Source organism: Ascaphus truei, chromosome 1 (assembly GCF_040206685.1).
Source record: "Ascaphus truei isolate aAscTru1 chromosome 1, aAscTru1.hap1, whole genome shotgun sequence".
NCBI classification, from domain to species: Eukaryota; Metazoa; Chordata; class Amphibia; order Anura; family Ascaphidae; genus Ascaphus; species Ascaphus truei.
In genome coordinates, this window is record NC_134483.1 from 459,965,438 (window position 1) to 459,986,018 (window position 20,581).

At 42.7% G+C, this 20,581-nt stretch overlaps 1 protein-coding gene across 5 annotated transcripts in view; it reads right to left on the bottom strand.

Annotated features, from left to right (window-relative positions):
• Positions 1-20,581, bottom strand: part of TUSC3 (tumor suppressor candidate 3) — a 369,252-nt gene that overhangs the window by 219,111 nt on the left and 129,560 nt on the right. For all 5 annotated transcript variants that reach the window (XM_075565925.1, XM_075565910.1, XM_075565918.1 and 2 more), the window contains one exon: positions 10,949-11,118. In XM_075565925.1, coding sequence (XP_075422040.1) covers positions 10,949-11,091 — 143 coding nt within the window. In that variant the 5' untranslated portion in view covers positions 11,092-11,118. The remainder of the gene's footprint in view (positions 1-10,948; positions 11,119-20,581) is intronic.

A 20,581-nucleotide genomic window follows, 5' to 3' on the forward strand; every position in this document is an offset into this window, starting at 1 on the left:
CACCAATATCATAACTATATACAGCATTTATATAATGAAAAATGCATTGGAGACATAACTTAGCACATGCATGACTCTATACAATGTTACACAACTCCGTGAGCATTACAATCACAGATTGGATCTTGCTCCGAGAACACTGCTGAGTCTCATAATGGGGTGCCCCCATCTGATCATAGGCTACCCGCGTTGGAGGGTACCTGTTTCTTTGGCTCCGTCTGAGCTGTTCTTCAGCAACTCCCTCGGGGGAGTAATAAGCACAGTCCTGAGGCTCAGCCTCTTCCCTTGAGGGGAGAAATGTCTCTGAATAGTCTCTGTTAGGAACAAAGCTCGGGCTCTGTGGATCCAAAGGCTGGCCTGTTGGTGCCACCTTAGTAGGCGTTGGCCTACAGGGCCCTTTACCCGTAGCTCCTCCGGGAGATGCCCCTTCTGTGGAGTGGTCCCTTTGAGAGGGTCCCTCCAATGGGTCTTCAGTAGTGTCAGAGGGGGTCTCATTATGGACAGTCTCTTGACCCTGCTCTGGTAAATCGGGCTCACCGTTGAGCGGTGTGGCCAATATCTCAATCTCATCATCTTCCACTTGAGGAATGGGAAGAAGATGATTGCGGTGCCATACCTTTAGTTATGTTAGTGTCTTTGATACGATAGACCGGGAGGCCAGGCATTTGGGATTCTATCTCATACACTCCATCTCTCCAACGGTCGGCCAGCTTATGTTTTCCTGGGACGCCTAAGTTCCGAAGCAACACAGCATCTCCTGGCCAAAGTTCCCGATATCGGACTTTATGGTCGTATCGCTTCTTATTATCAGCATTCGTAGCAATACCCTGATCAAGGTACTCTCGAAGTCCCGCCCTTGGTCAGATTGGAGGCGGTTGGGAAGGCCGTAATGTACAAAGTATTTTGAGCATAACGCGTGTAGTGGTCTGTGATAACCAGCACGTTGCATATCCCCCGGCTATCTGGTTCAATACACAGGAAGTCCATACACACGAGGTCCATGGGGCCCGAACTCTGCAGATGACCCATGGGGGCCGCTCGGGTAGGCAGGGTTTTTCTCTGTATGCACCGGGTACATCGGCGACAATGACGCTCAACGGCCTCTCACATTTTAGGCCCAAAAAAATGATCTTGGACCAGCCCAAAGGTTTTATCGGTACCAAGGTGTCCATGATCATCATGTAGAGCCTTCAGCACCAGAAATTGTAGGTTCTTAGGGAGGACTAGTTGTCTTCTATCCGGGTGGTTGTGATACTGGACCACCCGGTAGAGTAAGCAATTGTCTATTTCGAAATGGTCCCACTCCCGCATGAGTAGGGCCACCAAGTTTTTGGGTGCACACTTAAGCAGGGCCGGGTTCTCCTTTATTACGGCTCTCAAGATGATACCAATGATAGGGTCTCGCACTTGGTAATCTACTAGGTCCTTCCACCGTAGTACTTTATCAGGCCTGATATTCATCCCTTTGGGATCACAGTAAGCTTCTGGGACAGCCTGCGACCGACATCCCAATGAATAGACCACTCTTAATTCTGAGAACGCCACTTGGTCGTCGATGATAGCGGCCATGCTACACATAGCTCACACGGCGGGCCCAGGCAGTTCTTCCCATTCCTCGTCATCTGGGATAGCACTTAGCCCGGGTCTTCGGGTGAGGGCGTCCGCTCCGACATTCAGGGGTCCTGGCTTGTACTTCATGGAGAAGTTGTAACTGTTCAGGGCGGCCAACCAGCGGTGTCCGGCAGCGTCCAGTTTGGCCGAGGTATTGACATAAGTAAGGGGATTGTTACTTCGAAAGCAATCCCGTACAGGTAATCGTGTAGTTTCTCAGTAATAGCCCACTTGAGAGCCAGGAATTCTAACTTGTGGACGGGGTATCTCTGTTCGCTGGGTGTCAAGCTGCGACTGATGTAAGCCACAGGCCGCAGGCCCTCAGGGTGCTTCTGGTGCAGGACGGCGCCTAGTCCATTTAGACTGGCATCCACATGCAGGACGTATGGCTGCTCGGGGTCCGCATATGCAAGCACGGGCGCCTCAGTCAGACATCCCTTCAGTTTCAGGAAGGCTTGCTCACACTCCGATGTCCATTTGTCACCGAACGTTGGCTAGACGATACAGCCTTCTTCCCGGTCTCTGAAGGGTATATTTTCAACAGGTTGTTCAGGGGCTTAGCCTTGCTCGAGTATCCTTCCACAAAGCGGCGGTAATACCCACAGAATCCCAGGAAGGACCGCAACTCTGTGACGTTCTCGGGCGAGGCCAGTTTACTAAAGCCTCTACCTTGGCAGGGTCAGTGGCGATCCCCTTGACGGACACTATGTGTCCCACGTAGGTCACCGATGTGTGGCAAAAACGGCATTTGTCTAGGGATAATTTCAACCCTTCGTTCCCCAGACGGTCGATTACCTTAAATAACTGCTCTTCGTGTTCCTCTAAAGTTCTCCCGAAGACGATAATGTCATCTAGGTATACCAGACATTCCCATGGAATCATGTCCCCGATAGTCTTTTCCATCAACCTCTGGAACGTGGCCGGCACCCCACATATACCTTGGGGCATACGGGTGAATTGATAGAATCCCAAGGGGCAGACGAAAGCTGTTTTTTCTTGATCCTCCGTGCTCATAGGTACCTGATAGTACCCGGATCGGAGATCGAGCACACTGAACCACTGACTTCCATTAAGCGCGTTCAGTATTTCTTCGATGCGCGGGAGGGTGTACTGATCCGGTATCGTGTGGTTGTTCAATGTCCGATAATCAATACACAGTCGTACGACTCCGTTCTTTTTACGCACCACCACGATGGGGGACGCGTATGGGCCCCACGACTCTATCAAGATCCCGGAGTTTTCCATATCGTGGAGAACGTTCCTCACGTCGTCTATATCTCGTGGGGCGAGGCGACGTGACCATTCGCGGAACGGGTGGTATCACTCAATCGGATGGTATGTTGGGCACTGCGACTACACCCCACATCCATGTCACTCGTGGAGAACACATGTCGTCGTTGAGTCAGCTGCGCGACCAGTCGTTCTTTCCACTGGGTAGATAGTGTCGACTCACCGAAATTGAAATTCATTTCAATGGACCGCTCACCCGCGGCCGCCGCCTTTACCTCTGGTGTGTCCATGACAGGGCTGACCGGATATATGCTTCCCAACTTCTGTCCGACATCCAACTCGCTGACCGGATATATGCTTCCCAACTTCTGTCCGACATCCAACTCCATCGGAAAGGGGGAGATATTCTGTACATACACGTGGGTTCGGCGGGGGATCTTAGTGGTCCATTCCCTCACCTCCGGTAGTATCTTATACCCTCTCTGGACTTCTTCTTCCGGGGTATTTTCCAGAGAGAAAAGCTGATCCTCCCCATCCCGGTCCGGGTAGCAACACCAGACGGGCAGTCTCCACACTCCCCCCGGTAATATGGTCGTCAGTCCAGCCTGGCGATTGTATAAATCCCCATGTCATTCCAGGGCATAAATCCGTTGGCACTCGTCTCGTAGAACTGGGTCTAGAAGAGCGGTGGCTAGGGGTAATTCGTTAGTCTCTTTTAGGTACTGCCGGAACACTGCTTGTACTATATCCGCGTTAGTGCCTAGAATGATCGGGTACTTGCATTGGCCTTGGGGTTCTGGGCATACCAAGGCCGCTAACTGCATGGGGTGTTGTTTCCCGGTGTTCAGTTGGAGTATTTCCATCTGCACCTGTACAATTCCAGTGATAGGGTAGTCTTCATTGCTTATCCCTCGTACGGTCACGTGCTCAGCCGTACGCAGGGTACAGTGCCGGAGGTGCTGTTCGTAGAACGGATAATATATGATGGTAACTTGCGACCCTGTATCCAGTAGGGCCGATGCGTAGATCCCTTCTACTAAGACGGGTTCAATTGCTGCAGGGCCTACTTGGCTGTACGGCCCTCGGTTGGAGGGGTCCGTCTGGGCCTCGGTATCGGCCGGGGCTGGGGGGTTCCCTTGAGGGGTTTCCCCGTCAGGTTCGGCGGCTCATGCTTGGCATACCATCGTCCGAGCTGGGTTTGGTCGAGTGGAAGTTTTGTCCTCGGGGAGCTCTTCCCGTTCTGGGCAAGCCCGAGTGAGATGGCCCTTCTTACCGCAGGTGTAGCAAAGGCGGTCCCTTGATTCCGGATGGCCACGGTACGGGGGCGGGGAATTTCGATTCGGCCTAGCTTTGGGGACCGCACCCTTAGGGGCGACTTCCTCTTCCGGAGTCGCGGGATTCTTGGCTTTAGCCCCAGTGGCTTTAGGCGGGTCACTGGGGGTGGACTCCTTACTCTTGGCGGGAGGATGCAACCGGCCATATGCCTCATGCTTGTTGATCTCATCTACTAGATCTTCCCAGCTAGGGGGTTCGTTTCGCATCAGGGAGCATTTGACCAGGAGGGCGATAGGGTTGTCGGGCAGGGCTCCTTTCTGGAATTGATTCCAACAATACTCGTCCACCTGAGTGGACTTGATCTGGTCTCGTTTCCGCATATCCCATAGGACTTGCCTAATTCGGTGGAGATAGACAGACAGCTCCTCCCCCGGTTTCTGGCGAAGATTGAGGTACCTCAGCATCAGTTGGCCTTCATCCTCGGTCCGCCCGTAGGCACGCTCGAGTGTCTCCAACATTTTCTGAGCAGTGATGTCTGCATGTTGATCTTTAGCCAGCCATATAGTGATGGAAGCGGGGGTCCGTAGACACTCCATTATGCGTTGGCGTTTGACTAGCTCAGGACATGTCCACTCCTCCACCACCTGTGAGGTATACTCTATCCAGGAGTCGAATGCCTCTTCGCCCGTTGGAGTCGGTTTAGTGCCTGAAAAGGTCTTCAATTTACGATATTGTTGTTGCATTGATGCGTCAGCCCTGGCTCCTCCCAACTCGGCAAGACTTTGAGCTAACATTTGAATCTCATTTCTTCCGCTAGTCGGGACCGGGGCAATACTGAGCGGCGGGCTGTGGTCGGCAGCTGTGCCTACTATAGACTCGCAATAACTCTCAGGGGTAGAAGACGAGGTGCACATATCCGCCTCCTCTAAGTTCGTGTGAGAGCTGTCAGGTTCTGACTTGATAGGCCGCGCTGGGTATACTACCGCACAGCTCGACTCGGCCGGGCCGTCAAACCATACACTAGATGGTCCTTGTTCTTCATTTACATCGTACCCAATGTCCACTAATACTGAATAGTGCCCTTTGGTCTCTGTGCATTGATCCACCAAGGCTAAGGCGTTTTTACCCCGGAGATGAGAATGCTGGCACAGAGCCACTCGGATGGCCATAGACGGGATGTCTATAGGGACGCCGCACACCGCCAGAGTGTGTGCCGGTGGCACTTCCAGCCTCGTAGCCCACTCATATACTTCTGAGCGTGACAGGCACGGGAATACGGGAGACATTCTAGAATGTTTGTTGAATAGGGCACCCCAGGTCTAAGTCTCTCAGCAGCGCCTCCAAATGTAACGGGTTTCCCCCCCCCCCAATCGCAGATTTATACTGTGTGGGTGCAGGAACATATAATGTTACTCAGTGTGGTGCGTAACCTGTTGGCTCATAGGAGGACTGAGCTTCCGCCACGGGGAAACCTGGGGCACAATATTAGCATATGATGCAGCGCCTCCACCTGCGACGGCTCCCGCCAGAGGGGGAGTGGTTCCTCGCAGGACAATACCCAATAACCACATACAACTAAATGTATAAGAACGAATACTTCTTTACTGATCACTAAACATATAAGTCAAATATGTAGTAACAGGTGTCCCTCTCTAAAGGTAACCCAACTCAACGTTTCCTCAAGGTTAGCTATAACGGACACCACGGCGGGTGTCCACACTTTATGCGTCTCGGTGGACGCTACCGTCCCAACACAATAATCCCACCCTCAAGTCCAATGAGTCCCACCCAACGTCTTGCACTCCTAATTCGTAGACCAGCGTATATGTATTTGTGTGTGACTGCGCAGCCACTATGTCAAATGATAGGCCTGGTTGGTGCACGTGTGTTGTGGTGTTACCTGCCCGGGCTCCAGCCGCGGGTGCTGCTATACCGCAATGGGATCGCTGGATGTCCTCCAAAGGTGAGGTGAATTCCAGCGTGGATAATATCACCGCTTCTTCCGTTGTCTGTACTTTAATGACAACCCGGTTGATGTCCACAGGCTGTAGTCACTCCGCACTGAGCCTCCGCACTTATAATCTAGAGATCCCTGTAAGACCAAGCATAGGCCCAAACCTCTCGGCGGAAAGCGCAGCGTCCGCTGGATTCCTCACTGGCTTATAGATAAGGGGCAGGTCCCTAACCTAGGGCCGGTCCCTATCACACTCCGCTAACGTGGCTCAGGGCTGTCTGGGGCCTAGGGGAGTACTGGCCTAGTGCTCGGAGTCACGGACTCCAGCACCCTACCTCTTACCCCTTGCCGCTCCAGTCCCTGACTGACTACGTAGTTCCTGCGCGCGAAATATATCTCCGGTTGCCAACAGAGATCCTCCTTCCCTATTGGCTAGTCCTTCGCGGGCTTTCTGGACCTTAACTGTGCAGACGCGAGCTCCCTGTAGTCCTGGAGTGCTCCTGCTTCTCGCGCATGCGCAACGCCCCTAACAATGGCGGCGCCCTGCTCCGCGAAGTGGCGGAACCACCACAACGCGATACCGGCCGCAACCCTTAGTGCTACTCGGCTCGCATATTACAGGGGAGAAGCTAATACCGCAGGGGACCTGGCTACAAGTATATAAAAAAAAATTCTCTGTGGGTAATTTGTAAGAATGTCCAACACTGCTGTGTGTGAGCTAGTTCTCAGTTCAACTTAGTGCTAACTGCATGGTCAATCAGATTCTTCCCATTTGCAGCTGAAGATATCACAACATTGTCTGACTGTGTTAGGCTGCGTCCAGGGTTGCAGCAGCCGTGCGGAGGCGCGCTGAGGCTGAGGGAAAGCGGGTGCTTTCCCTGGCCTTGGTTACCGCGCCGTCCGGGGGTGTGTCGGGGGGTGGACCAGTGACGTCACGGAGCTGGTTCGCCCTCATTGGGCGAACCGCACTCGTGACTGGCCCTGCGCTCCCGTGAGCGCTTGAATCCAAAATTTTCATAAAACCTACGCTTCCGCACGCTTGCGGAAGCGTGTGCGAGCCCCTGCTAAAGCCGCTCTCATTGCGGCTGCAGGGGCTCACTGGTAAGCGAGAGCGCACCTCAGCACGGGTCAGCGCTCATGCCCGAGGCCTAAGTCAGGGGTGGGCAACTCCAGTCCTCAAGGGTCACCAACAGGTCAGGTTTTCAGGATATCCCTGCTTCAGCACAAGTGGCTCAATCATTGGCTCAATTATTGTGACTGGGACACTGATTGAGCCACCTGTGCTGAAGCAGGGATATCCTGAAAACCTGCCCTGTTGGTGGCCTTAGAGCACTGGAGTTACCCACCCCTGGTGTAAGTAGTAATTCAAAGGGCTCACAAACCTCCCTAATCAAATCAGCGTGGAGGTACATGTTTTGTGTAAGAACCATAGCACAAATGTTTCCGAGTTCACCAAAAAACGGAAAAGTACTTGCTTTTAAAACTCAAATAGATGAAAAAGAAAATGAAATAATAAAACCGCATTTACCATTTAAAGAACACCTTTTGTTTTCATCTTATTTACTGAAAGAGCCAAAAAAAAAACATCTGCAGTACACATAAGCACAAAAACAGTGTCTTACACTATATGCTAAGGTCAAAGGATATGCTTGATATAGGCATATTTTAGAGACCTATTTAATATGGGAAAATCTTGGCAATGCACATTGATACAATACCTATTATTCCACATAATGGCAGCTAATACATTATTAATTATGTTATCCTGCTTCTCATTACATTAAATATGGGGGTTAGAGTTTTATATAAGAAAATCTAGACAAAATTATCTATTCAATTTGAGCCAGGAGCAATGCTTACAGTTATCCCGTAGAGGGCAGTAATACAATACTAGTAGATTTATGTAGAATTACTGTACAATCAATAAGAACGAGGGAGAAGTCTGCAAAACCTGTTACATGAAAGCTCACTGTGTGAGATATCAACAAAATATTAATATTGTTTTGTACTGCTCTAGTTATTACCTGTGCTGTATTGTTTCGATGTTGCATGGTAGAAATCCAAACATGAAATCAATACATTTAAAGCAATACCTGTGCTGCTATCTTACACTATGGTTCGTATATGCTTAAGTGACTATTTTGGTCTTTGTCACCTGAAAATCCCCATTAAAGTCGAAGGGTATTTTTGGTTGAAATCGGCCCGCATGGCCGATTCAGCGTATATAGAATTGTCCCATATATCTTTGGTATTTTAACAAGTTCCTATGCAATATAAAACATAGTAGTCTATCTCAGTGTTAACATGATTATTCTTTTGCTACCAGCAAAGGATTATTGCACTTTAATAGTTTGATTGGTACTGAATATATGTGACTGCACAAAAATGTGAGTGTCGTAATAATTGTTTGCTAATATCATGGCTATTTATCTTAATTGCAATCTGCTTTGTCTCACGCTGCAATCTTTTCCATAAATGAAAGCAAAAGGTTAAACAATACATATTATACAATACATGCTACCATAGTTATAGTTATAATAAGTGCTACTGATACTGTAAATCCAGCAGTGCCTGTTTCTTTAATATGAACAAAACTAAAATAATTTACTAAATTGTATTGTCTGTGGGTTTTTCTTGTACAAAAACTAACATCAATAATAATTATTCCTTCTTCCTTCGCATGGCTACACATATTGATTTAGCCACAAGTAAATACCTAATGTTCCAATATATTATGCAGTTAATAACTTCACAAACATAGTAAATGAAAGAAATTATTTTAACATGACTAAAGCAGTCACCTGTGATTGTTCAAGTTACATAAAATGTGCCCCTCATGGGTATTTTTCCTTCAATGTTAGTGTTGCCTACAACTTATTGAAGGCTCTTCCAACAATAAACTGTGAACAACAGAGTATTCAATGTTTTACATTGTATTTTCAGGTTCTTTTGCATATACTTACACATACATTCTTTCAAAACTAATGCTGTCTCACATTTTAATCTGTCCTGTAACTGTTACATACACCTATTACATATATTATCTTTAACTGTGCATGCAATGTCTTGTATATAATGTATAACCCTGTTCACTTAATGTAACTATGTACAGTATTTGTAACCATGTATTTGTCATCATAACTCTATGCCCAGGACATACTTGAAAACGAGAGGTAACTCTCAATGTATAACTTCCTGGAATATTTTTTTATAAATAAATAATATAGTATGCAGATTATTGCCACTTGTGTTTCATGTTGAAACAAAAGCCTTTTAACAGATCTAAGTGTATATTACCATCTTTTATAGATTTTCATACCTGTTACTGCATAATGTACTGTAGGTAAGCAAGGCATTCGTCAGACATTCACACACTGAACGCATACAGTACTGTATGCACAGTATGCCACTTTCTTAAATTGTTAAGTGCATGGGATTTACTCCACGAAGCACAGCAAACTTGAACCAAAACTCATCCGTCACTAACAAATATAAGAACACAGGGTTTGTACAGTATGAGAATGTGGGTTCCCAGCAATTTTAGGATATTGAGACATTCAATAATTAAGCAGTGCTAATTCCCAGTGGGAGGCTCCATAATTTCATGATATGATTTTCATATACACTGGTGCTCATACTCTCTATATCCTAAAATAAGAATATTGTGAAGAATACATGAAATATTAGTATTCATTTGTCACTTTTCTAAAACATAAAATTAGTTTTGTAATAAATACAACTACAGTACTGTATGTGTCAATTTACACTGGAAATTTTGACCAAAAGAATATAAATATAATTTGGATCACAAATACATATATTGTAGTATTGTTTTTAATCTTAAACATGATAACATGGCATTTGGGAAACCAGTAAAGATCTGGCTGAATTTCAAAGAGCTGATGGCTGCCAAAAAAAACACGTTTTAAAGTGTAGCATCTTAATGAGGTGTTGAAAGAATATGGCAATAAATGACAAAAAGTCACTTTGAATGTATCAGTCCCTATAGATGTTACGCTTTAAAGTAGTGCTCCATACTATTCATTTGGTTTGTGTTTTTATTGGTGAGTGGGGAGGTCATTTTTTCTTCTACTGTACATTACCTAAACCAAGGGATAGACCACAACCAACTGGCCACCCCACTATCTTCCGAGTACCTATCACTTCCCGAATCCTGAAATATTTATAGTTTTTCCACCGAACAAGAATATTTGCCTGGTGGAAAAAAAAAAATAGCCTCTTAAAGAGATTATGTTCTAGCTTTCTATTGGTGACCCCATGGCCATATTCTTTGGTGTCAGAAACCGACTAACCTAATCTAATATCTCTGATACCCGGGATCGCCGAAGGTTGGGTTGCACTATGTGTTGGCTCTGGAGGCCACCACTGTTTGGAGAATAGTTTACAAGTATTAGAAGGAGCACACAAAAGACTGAAGTAGAGTAAAAAACTTCTAATTGAATTCAATTAATCAGAGCCAGTGAACACGGTAACGTTTCAGGACCAGTTGTCCTTTCCTCAGACCAAACAGTCATGTTCACTGGCTCTGATTAATTGAATTCAATTAGAAGTTGTTTACTCCACTTCAGTCTTTTGTTTGCTCCTTCTAATCCTTGTTTACGACCATTTCATGGATCCAGCTTTGAGACTCCAGGATCAGCAGAAGGTGAGCACCAAAAGTGAATAATTTTTCACTCATTCTTATTAACAGTGGTGTGCCACTTATACCTATCCTTTCCACTGTTTGGAGAATATTAAAAAGAAAAATATTTTTTTTTAAATGGTAATTGCTGCGTCAGCATGTGATTGTTATCGGTTCATGTTAGACTTGGGTGGGACTACAATATTAAAGACAGAACATATTCTTAAAATTCTTACCTGCATACAGAACATTGTCTCTGTGGCTGAAGAGCAGTGAACATCACTATCACTGAGTAATTACGGGGTGGTGCCTTCACAAATCTCCTGAATTTGTCTCCATTCATACGGATGACTGAGCGCCGGGAACTCCATTCCATCATCTGCTCCACCTTTTCACTTAAAAGATTCTACAATAAGAATTTTTTAAAAAGTTAATGAAAAGACATCAGGGCTTTATAGTAAAAAAAAAATGTAACCAGTAGCAAGCTTGAGTTAGTTGTCAAAGCAGAACAGGGAGGAAGGGTCATGACACCAGCATTCTACTCAATAGCTCATAGTCGCTTGTTGCTATTTCACCCATAAAAACTAAGGTTAATTGCAGAACCTCTAAAACATTCCTCACTATAACCCATATTCAATAGGCTATAAAGACATCTTACTCTTGCTTGGGAAGATGGTATCATATGATTTAATATTGTATACTGAATTTTTCTCTGTCCGTTGCTTGCCAGAAGCATGGGTAGGAACAAATACTAAGAGGAGACATTTTCTGCTAAAATGGAGTGAATGATTTGTTTTAATATACATTGGGGCTTATGCAGAGAGCAACGCGAGTTACAGGGAAAACGGCAATAAAATAGCCACTGAATTGCCGTAAATAATGGCCGTATGCAGGAACCTGCATTACCTCCTTTCATAGAAGTTTTGTAACGGCGGCAAAAATCAGCAAATTGCCAGCTTTTGGTGGAGACCTGAAACTCGCCATAGTATGCCACATAATGGCGCGTTCAAGCGCTTCGGTCCTACTGGAATTCCACGCTATATCAACATGGCGAGTTACAGGTTCTCGCCACGTGTTTGGCGAATTTTAAACTTCCGAAAACTGTTCTGGCGGATTTTATAAATCGCGCCATGTTCTCGGGAGGAAAAGGTTTTGTGCCGAGTTTTTTGGCCAGAAGATGGCGCGATTTCCATTTCTATCCTCTCTGCATAAACCCCATAGTTACATAGTAGATGAGGTTGAAAAAAGACATACTGTACGTCAATCAAGTTTAACTTATGCTAAATTTAGACGACAGATACTGTATCCTATATCCGTACTTACAGTGTATTGATCCAGAGGAAGGCAAACAAAAAAACGCAGTGAAATATCATCCAATGATATCTAATAAACGAAAAATAAATTCCTTCCTGACTCCAATAATCGGCAATCAGATTAATCCCTGGATCAACATCCAGTGATACAAGTGACACTGCTCCATAGATCTCTTCATATTTTTCCCTCGGTTCTTAAGCCTGAGATTGCAAAATGTTTAAACCCTGCTCTCAATTATACGTACTGTAGCTGAAGAATTGGCAAAGGGAGTGATAAAATGTTGCTTAATCATGTTTTACTTAAAAGTATGTTTTAAAGCAACATTAAAGACAGGTTTGGAAGGGAAATATGATATGCCTGTTAGCAACTAGCACTGTACACAAATCTGGAGAAAGGTTGACAATAGACAAACATTATGCAGAAAGCTGAATTTTGATATTGGGCAGAAATATACAACAAATTGGGACTGTACCAATAGAAAGAAGGGGGTGTAATCATTGGTAAAACTTTACATGATATATACAGATCCAGTCTATGGGCCTCATGCAGTAAGCGTTGATAAGGGATTTATCGCCATTTTATAGGCAAAATTGGGTTTGAGATTCAGTAAGCGCCGATAAGTGCTTGATTTCGGCAGGTTTCGGAGCCGATTATTTTGTTATGGCCAGTCGGCTGCCGATAAGCCTGTTTTCGCCACTGATTGCCACTTTTTTAAATCGGCTGGATTCAACAAAAAAAAACAGCTTATCGGGCCTGATCGGCACTACGAAATTGAGATGTTATGGCCAATTTCTCCCGCCAACTAAAGTTGGCAGTTTGGAGGGGAGAACGATCGCTAAGGCTGCCGGAACGGCACTTAGAAAAAAAAAATCTTCTGTACATCAATGGAGTCAATGGAGCGGGGACGTATAACAGTATAGTACTGTTTACGTTTCATTGCTCACAATACAAACGTCATTTGCATTACAGTGTGGGGGCATTCCCTGCATTGTGTCACAGCTGACGTGTATTATTTGCATAACATTCTACTTTTACATGTTTGCAGCATTTGCGGGTCACATTACTCATCATGTGATGATGTGCCAAGGGAAAATACTATACTCAACTCTTAAAGGAGAACCTCACATCATATCACACATTTTACTGAACTGAGCAACAATTATTTACATGATGTTACACATGACACACATGTCACACATACACCGTATATTCATGTTCCTTTACATTACACAATGCTTGTAATGTGACACGCATCTTTAAACGTTCATGTACATCTAAATTCTCATGTTTACATCTAGTTTTGGGTCCTCCCTATTTTCATGACGTCACTTATTGGACGCTCAATCACATTGCATGTTTACATTGTAACCGTAGCATTACAAGCACTTCAACCTAACTTATACACACATGTACAGTAATTCAGCATTGGGACACCTTGTAAACTCATTCTATAGCAACTATCCTCATTACACAAATGCATGCATATGCACACGACTATTCATTGTTGTCAACATGTCACAATAACATGCCTAATTACACATGTTACACAAAACTTTTCCCACGTCAATCTCAGCCTTTTTGCCTAATTACATGACTGACTGTTGCGTTCACAAGTGTTACATGCATTGCACATGCAACTATTTATTTGCAAGCAATGTTTCTACAAAGGTTCACGTCACATCATTGCCAAATATCATCATTCCCTGCAGAATACACACAACAAATACTTATAACAAGAACTGCACACAGCTTGCCACAGAAGTACTTTATTATGTTAATGTAACACCTTGCATTTTACTATGTCACCTGACATCATCAAATACCTATTTAAAGGACGCCCATTACCTGATCATTCACAGCTACTCATTTCAAAATGTTGAGATTGTTTAGGAGACGGAGGAACATTCTTTTCTATGACATGCTTGATGATGAAGAGAATCATATAGGGCAAGGGAGGGACACACCGAGGGACAGTGACAGGGACAGTCACGCGGATACGACAGGGACAGGGAGAGGGACAGGCCGAGGGACAGGAAGAGGGACAGGAGATCAGAGGAGAAGACAGAGGAGACAAGTTGTGCCTCGTCCGCGTCTGTACAGGGAGAGAACCCTGTTAGATGGGATGAGTGAGGAGGAGATTGTAAGTCGCTATCGTTTGAGTTCAGCAGCAATCTTAGCTCTTTATCAGGAGTAAGGGGAGATTTAGATTTTTTCACAGCCAGAGGTCGTGCAGTCCCTGGGCTTGTTAAAATGCTGTGCTCATTACATTATCTTGCTTCCGCGTCATACCAGACAACTGTGGGCATAGTGGGCGGGGTCTCGCAATCTACATTCTCGCGGGCCTTGACCCAGTTTCTCTATGCACTCAATAGACGCGCTAGGAATTATATTCATTTTCCTACAGAGGCGACAGAGTGGCTGGAAGTCAGGACTGGCTTTTATAATATAGCAGGGATACCATGTGTGCTGGGTGCAATCGATTGCACACATGTTGCTTTGATTGCACCTAGTCAGAGTGAGCATGTGTACCGCAATCGTAAGCACTACCATTCACTCAATGTACAGGTGGTATGTGATGCCACGATGAGGATAATGCATGTGGTACCCAAATTCCCTGGTTCCAGTCACGATTCCTCTATCCTGAGGAACTCTTCAGTCTTCCATGCGTTCGAAGAGGGACATTTTGAACATGGTTGGCTGCTGGGTGAGTACACATTTACATGTTCTAACACAAAACACTTTTTTATTTAGGAATGTTGGCATTGTACAATTTGATCACTAATGTCAGCTTATGTGTGCTACATTCATTATAGGTGACTCAGGATACGGAATTAGGCCGTGACTCTTGACTCCGGTGCTAAACCCTCAAACTGAAGCAGAGGACAGGTACAATGCAGCCCATATATCTACAAGATCTGTTATAGAGAGGACATTTGGCCTACTCAAGACCAGATTTAGGTGTCTGGACAGAACTGGTGGGGCTCTTCTATACAAGCCTCAAAAAGTGTCTGATATTATCCTTGCCTGTTGCATTTTGCACAATGTTGCACTGAGGCACAATGTACAGTCAGACCTAGCTGAGCCTGTGGTAGACGAGCATCCCACCCATGTAGCTGCTGAAAATGAACAAACAGCCAGTGGTGGCCAGACACGCCAGAATCTCATCAATTCATTTTTTTCTTGTAAGTAAAAACATATATGTTCCAAGTTCTACTTTTATACTTACATTATGTTATCTTAACAATAATGTTTTTTTATATACCCTTCTGGTAGGACACAGATGAATATGGGTTGCACACCTTTCTTCTCTCTGCTGTGTGCACAAAGGGATGTGGCACCGGTATGTTATTGTTGCACAGGTTATATAATCCCTCTTCAATTTTACTTTAGTTGTGTGTATGTGAATAAAACTGGGGTAACAAAGCACTAATATTTTAGCATTGTGTTGTTCCTTATGCTAACACAATACACATATTATGCCCATACTCATTCATGCTTCTAGTATGCTTACATACAATGTTATTGGTGCAGTGTAACATGTACATCCATATGATGTGTACACCAGCCTGATTTACATTTTGAATGTCATGAAATATACATGGTGTTGCACATTTAACACCAAATACACACTTTGCTGTGTTGTTTACGGTACTGAAGATGGCATGTCAATGTTTGCAATTTATATATTGTTCCTTTGCATTATAGGTATATCTCCAGTATGACTGATCATGGTATGTATATTTGCTGACATCTCTCATAAGATGTGCCTACATCAATCTTCCTATAATTATTTGTAGTAAAAACCCAACATATTGGTTTAAACACAAATGTTACATATATGTACTTTCTGTATCATGTATATGCATTTAGCTACTCTTGAGCTTTCATGTGCATTGTATTAGAAAATGATTACTCCCATTTCATCACATTTTATGTATGTTTCCTTATAAATTCCATTAATGTAATATAGAGGTGTTTGGAGACAAGGGAATAACTGTACTTATTTGTTTACTTACGGGAGATCATTCATCACGGATGAAATTGACTGATCATAAAACTCCATGCATGAATGCCTGCAATCACAACAATGCGTACTACATCTTATATTTAGCAATGTTGGTGTTTTGTAATGCTAGGAATTAATAGTCAACATTAATTTAAATTTGTGACATGTGTATGTATAAGTCACACGTGTGTGGATGTGTCCTACATGTACCAAGTGTTAAACTGTTAACAGAGAAGACAAATTTGTCGCTAATGTTACTGTCATTTAGCATTTATAATTTACCAATATGACAATGTTGGTAATATTTTTGGAATATAAATCACGTCACTTCATCATTATCATGATGTTAATTATCAAGTATTCTCACAATTGTAACGTCAATCACGTGCACATTAGCATAGACACACTTTGTAACACAACTGTTTGTGTCTGTATCAATTTGTGTAGGATCCATGTATAACACCGACAAATGATAACACCAGCTTTATTATGGTAGCTTATATCATCATATTGACTATACAATGTATTTTTAGAACTTTTAATAAACACAGTAAACTATAGTTAGTTAGGTTAATGAAATATACACAGAAACGTACTTCATTACATGATGTTGATGTCATAATCAGAACATCATGCATTGTAGGGGACCACAACATCTGGCCAATAACATTATTTGCTACTGTCCCAAACCATTTTATCAACATACCCATGTAACAAGAGATTTTTAACAAGAAATGGCTAGTTGGTTGTAAGTGTCCTTTACATTGGGAGAAGGAGTGGCTCAGTGAGTAAAGACACACACTGGCACTGAGATTTTGAAGCAGGGGAGTCTGGTTCAATTCCCGGTGTCGGCTCCTTGTGACCTTGGGCAAGTCACTTTATCTCCCTGTGCCTCAGGCGGCAAAAAATAAATTGTAAGTTCCACGGGCCAGGGACCTCAGCCTGAAAAATGTGTCTGTAAAGCGCTGTGTACAACTAGCAGCGCTATACATGAACATGCTCATATTATAATTATTATTATTATTGTTACATAGTTTCGACAGTCATACGTTCCATTACACAATAGAATTCACAAATGTGTTAGCAGAGTGGGAATGGTTGTTATATATAAAACACACCATGCCATAAAATGATAGCAGTCATTAAAGAACACTCAATAAAAATTCATGAAGCACTATTTTGCAACATCATTATGTTAATTAAGTGCTTATGCAATATAGGCATAAGGGTATCACATTTTTAATTGTTTGTTAATAAGCGCTGCAAGCAATATAAAATTAGTTCCATATGTAGTATAGTAGTCGGTGGCTCCTCCTCACAATCATCTCATATAAAGGTAGACTCTTCTGAAATCATACATTGATCCGATTGTATATTCCCCGACATCTCTGAAATACAGCAAACACATGATGGTCAAATATGGCACCTTACTATATATGTATCCGTGACAACGCATTACACAGCTCTATATGATTGTGTACATACACACGTCACTCACTTATATGTTAGAAGTACAAGTGTACATCAGTATGTAATGTTTCTTTAAATTTGTAGCAGGCATAACTATGTATATGATGTGAACGTTGCCTGTATACTGAAAAATGTGCGCGCACATCTTAGTGTGCGCACGCACTTCACGCTTGGCTGCACTAACTGTTAGCGCATGCGCAAAACAAAGCGTACGTTGTGCGTTCAATACATCTTGAAAATACCATTAAACATAAAATCTTTATTTCAAATACAATGAATACGAAACTACATTCGTTCTAAACGAGTACATCTGTATTCTTTTTAAACAGACGTGTTTGGACAGAAAGGACGGCCGATAACACAATGCGCAAATGCAATACGTGTGACGTCATGTTAAACCAGCGTGAAACGCACGCTAACACTCCTCCCACTCAATTAACATTCGGCTAATGCCCAGTTGACGCCTACAAACACTGAGCCGCACACATGACACACTGCAGTTACCGTTACTATAACAAAACATGACAGCCAATAGGCTTTGAGGCGCGCACGTCGCTTGGGGGCGGGACTTACATCCGTAATCCTTTTTAAGGACGCCTTGGGCCATGACAAGGGTCCCACGTCATACGTGGGGGACCCGCTTTTAAATGTTGCATGATAACAAAACAGGTATGTGTTAGAGTTATGTTAAAATGTTGCTAATATGGTTAAAGGGATAGGAAAGTACGTATATTTATTCCGTCAGCAATGTGTACTACTCTTTCAGGTTATACTATATTGTATTCGGCAACAATTTCTTTGTGATCGCTACATGTTATGCAGTCTGCAATGTTACGCTGTATCCACGCATTGAAAGGGAAAATGGTGGTTAAAAAAAAAAAAAAAACATTTAAACGCACAGTCAACGCATAACGGTTGTTATATTTACCATTCTTCTAGAATTAACTCTTCGTCTGGCTGCAACTGCTCGCTCCAGAAATGCAAGGCATTTTCATCCACGCTTGACCCACCCGCTGAATCCAGTATGACACACATCTCCTCCATGAAGCGCTCATAGGAATCGCCACTGCTTTCTTCAAACAATTGGTCGGGAGGTAGGTTCATTTCTTCGGGTTCCCATTCCAATGCATTTTCAGCTGAAAGGCTTGGTACATAATCATAGTACTTTTGTTGTTGTACAATGTGGGTTTCAGGAATGGAGGGTGCATATATTGCAGCAGGTATCGATTCACACGGAACAGTAGTAGCGGATCCATTGCTATTGGCATTAGGAATAAATATGCCTTTCACAACAATATATGTGCCCTCTTTCAGGGTAAAATGCTTTTCCTTTGCAATCTTCCAGAAACCATAGGTGTGTTCTAGCTTATCCTGCACACGTTCAAAAAAGTCATTAGTTGATAAAGTGAATCTTATTGAGGAATTAAAATTCCGCGCATGCCTACGGTCTTGGTAATAAGGATATTTAGCTCGAATCAAATCATAGATTTGGCGTGTGCTTGCTTTGTGTCCGCGACTGTTCAAAATTGCTTCTGAAACCATGTACTTATAACCTAAGAGGGGATTCATATGGTTAACGAATTCATCAGCCATGTCAGAGTAGCACAAAAGATGTGTGCAGTTCTGTGTTCTTTGCTCATCAAAATGATTCTGCTCAATGGCTAACAAATTCCTGTATTTCGTTTTCAAGGTCAACAAAAGTAACTACTTTTACTCCTTATTTCAAACGCCAATTGGATGTGTCCTTTTAATTGGTTTAACTTTAGTGGTTAGTGATAGGCGAATGTGGGAAAAACATGTATCATTTTTTTATCTCGTTTGTGAAAACATTCCTACACTTTTATTTCAGTAACATTGAGTTTTCTAGAAAAATAACAAAGAGCACTGTGTGAAAATAGTGCTTAGACAGCCATATCAGTAAATACACACACCTGCAAAATGAAATGTTTTTTTCCCACATACATTTCTGTGTGTATTTGAAATTCTGGTTAACTACCTGTCTGCATGAGTTTAAATACGTGTGTATCTATATATATATAAATATATCTCTCTCATAAAAATATATATATATATATATATATATATATATAAAGTGTATATTGTACTATATGTATAGTGTGTGTGTGTGTGTGTGTGTGTGTATATATATATATATATATATATATATATATGTATATGTATATATATATGTATATATATATATATAAAAAAAAATTTTTTTTTTTTTATATTGCAGGAGTACACACAACATATTGATGGCAGTAAGTAGGCCTTGTATGAAACCTATTTAAATGGTGATAGACATGAGTGAATTAAGTAATAAACATTTGTTTGCACCCAATAATGTTAGAGGCTCACACTTAGTATAGTTGTCAAACATTAGGCCTGTATTATTAAAATAGTGTGTTTTCACAAGGAAGCATGAAGTGTATGTTTTTTGTAAATACATCTATACCAGTTTAGATAGTACTATATATACACACACACACACACACACAGTGTGTGTCTGTGTGTGTGTGTGTGCATATATCAATACATACTACATATATTTTAGTATAAATTCAGAGATGTTCTTGAAACAAGAACACATAAATGATTAAAGGACAACATTACAATGGCCACCAAAGGTAAGTAATATTTAACACAAAATCCTGCTGTACACGTACAAGAAAGATGTTTGCAGTTAAATAGGTGCTTTTATAATTGCATGAAAATAATATGCACATGCAATGATTACATCAATTAACACACCCAAATGCAATGTTTTGCTGCAAAGTCAATGGCAGCTTCTCTAAACTTAGCAACTGGCTCCTGGTGGACCATTACTGAACAGACGATTAAAACATAAATATTTATAACACTATTCATTAATTAGGAGTGTTAACATTTCCAAAACTTCACGTGTACAAGAACATACTTGAAAGTTTGGAAACAACACAGTCTTCAGCATACATACAATAGTAATTAGATAATCTGAAGTCAACAAAACAAGGCCAAAGACATATTTTGTGAATTATAACATTTATTTTTTTTGTTCCTTTTGCGAGCGAGTAACAGGCCTGCTTGTTGTCTCTTGAAT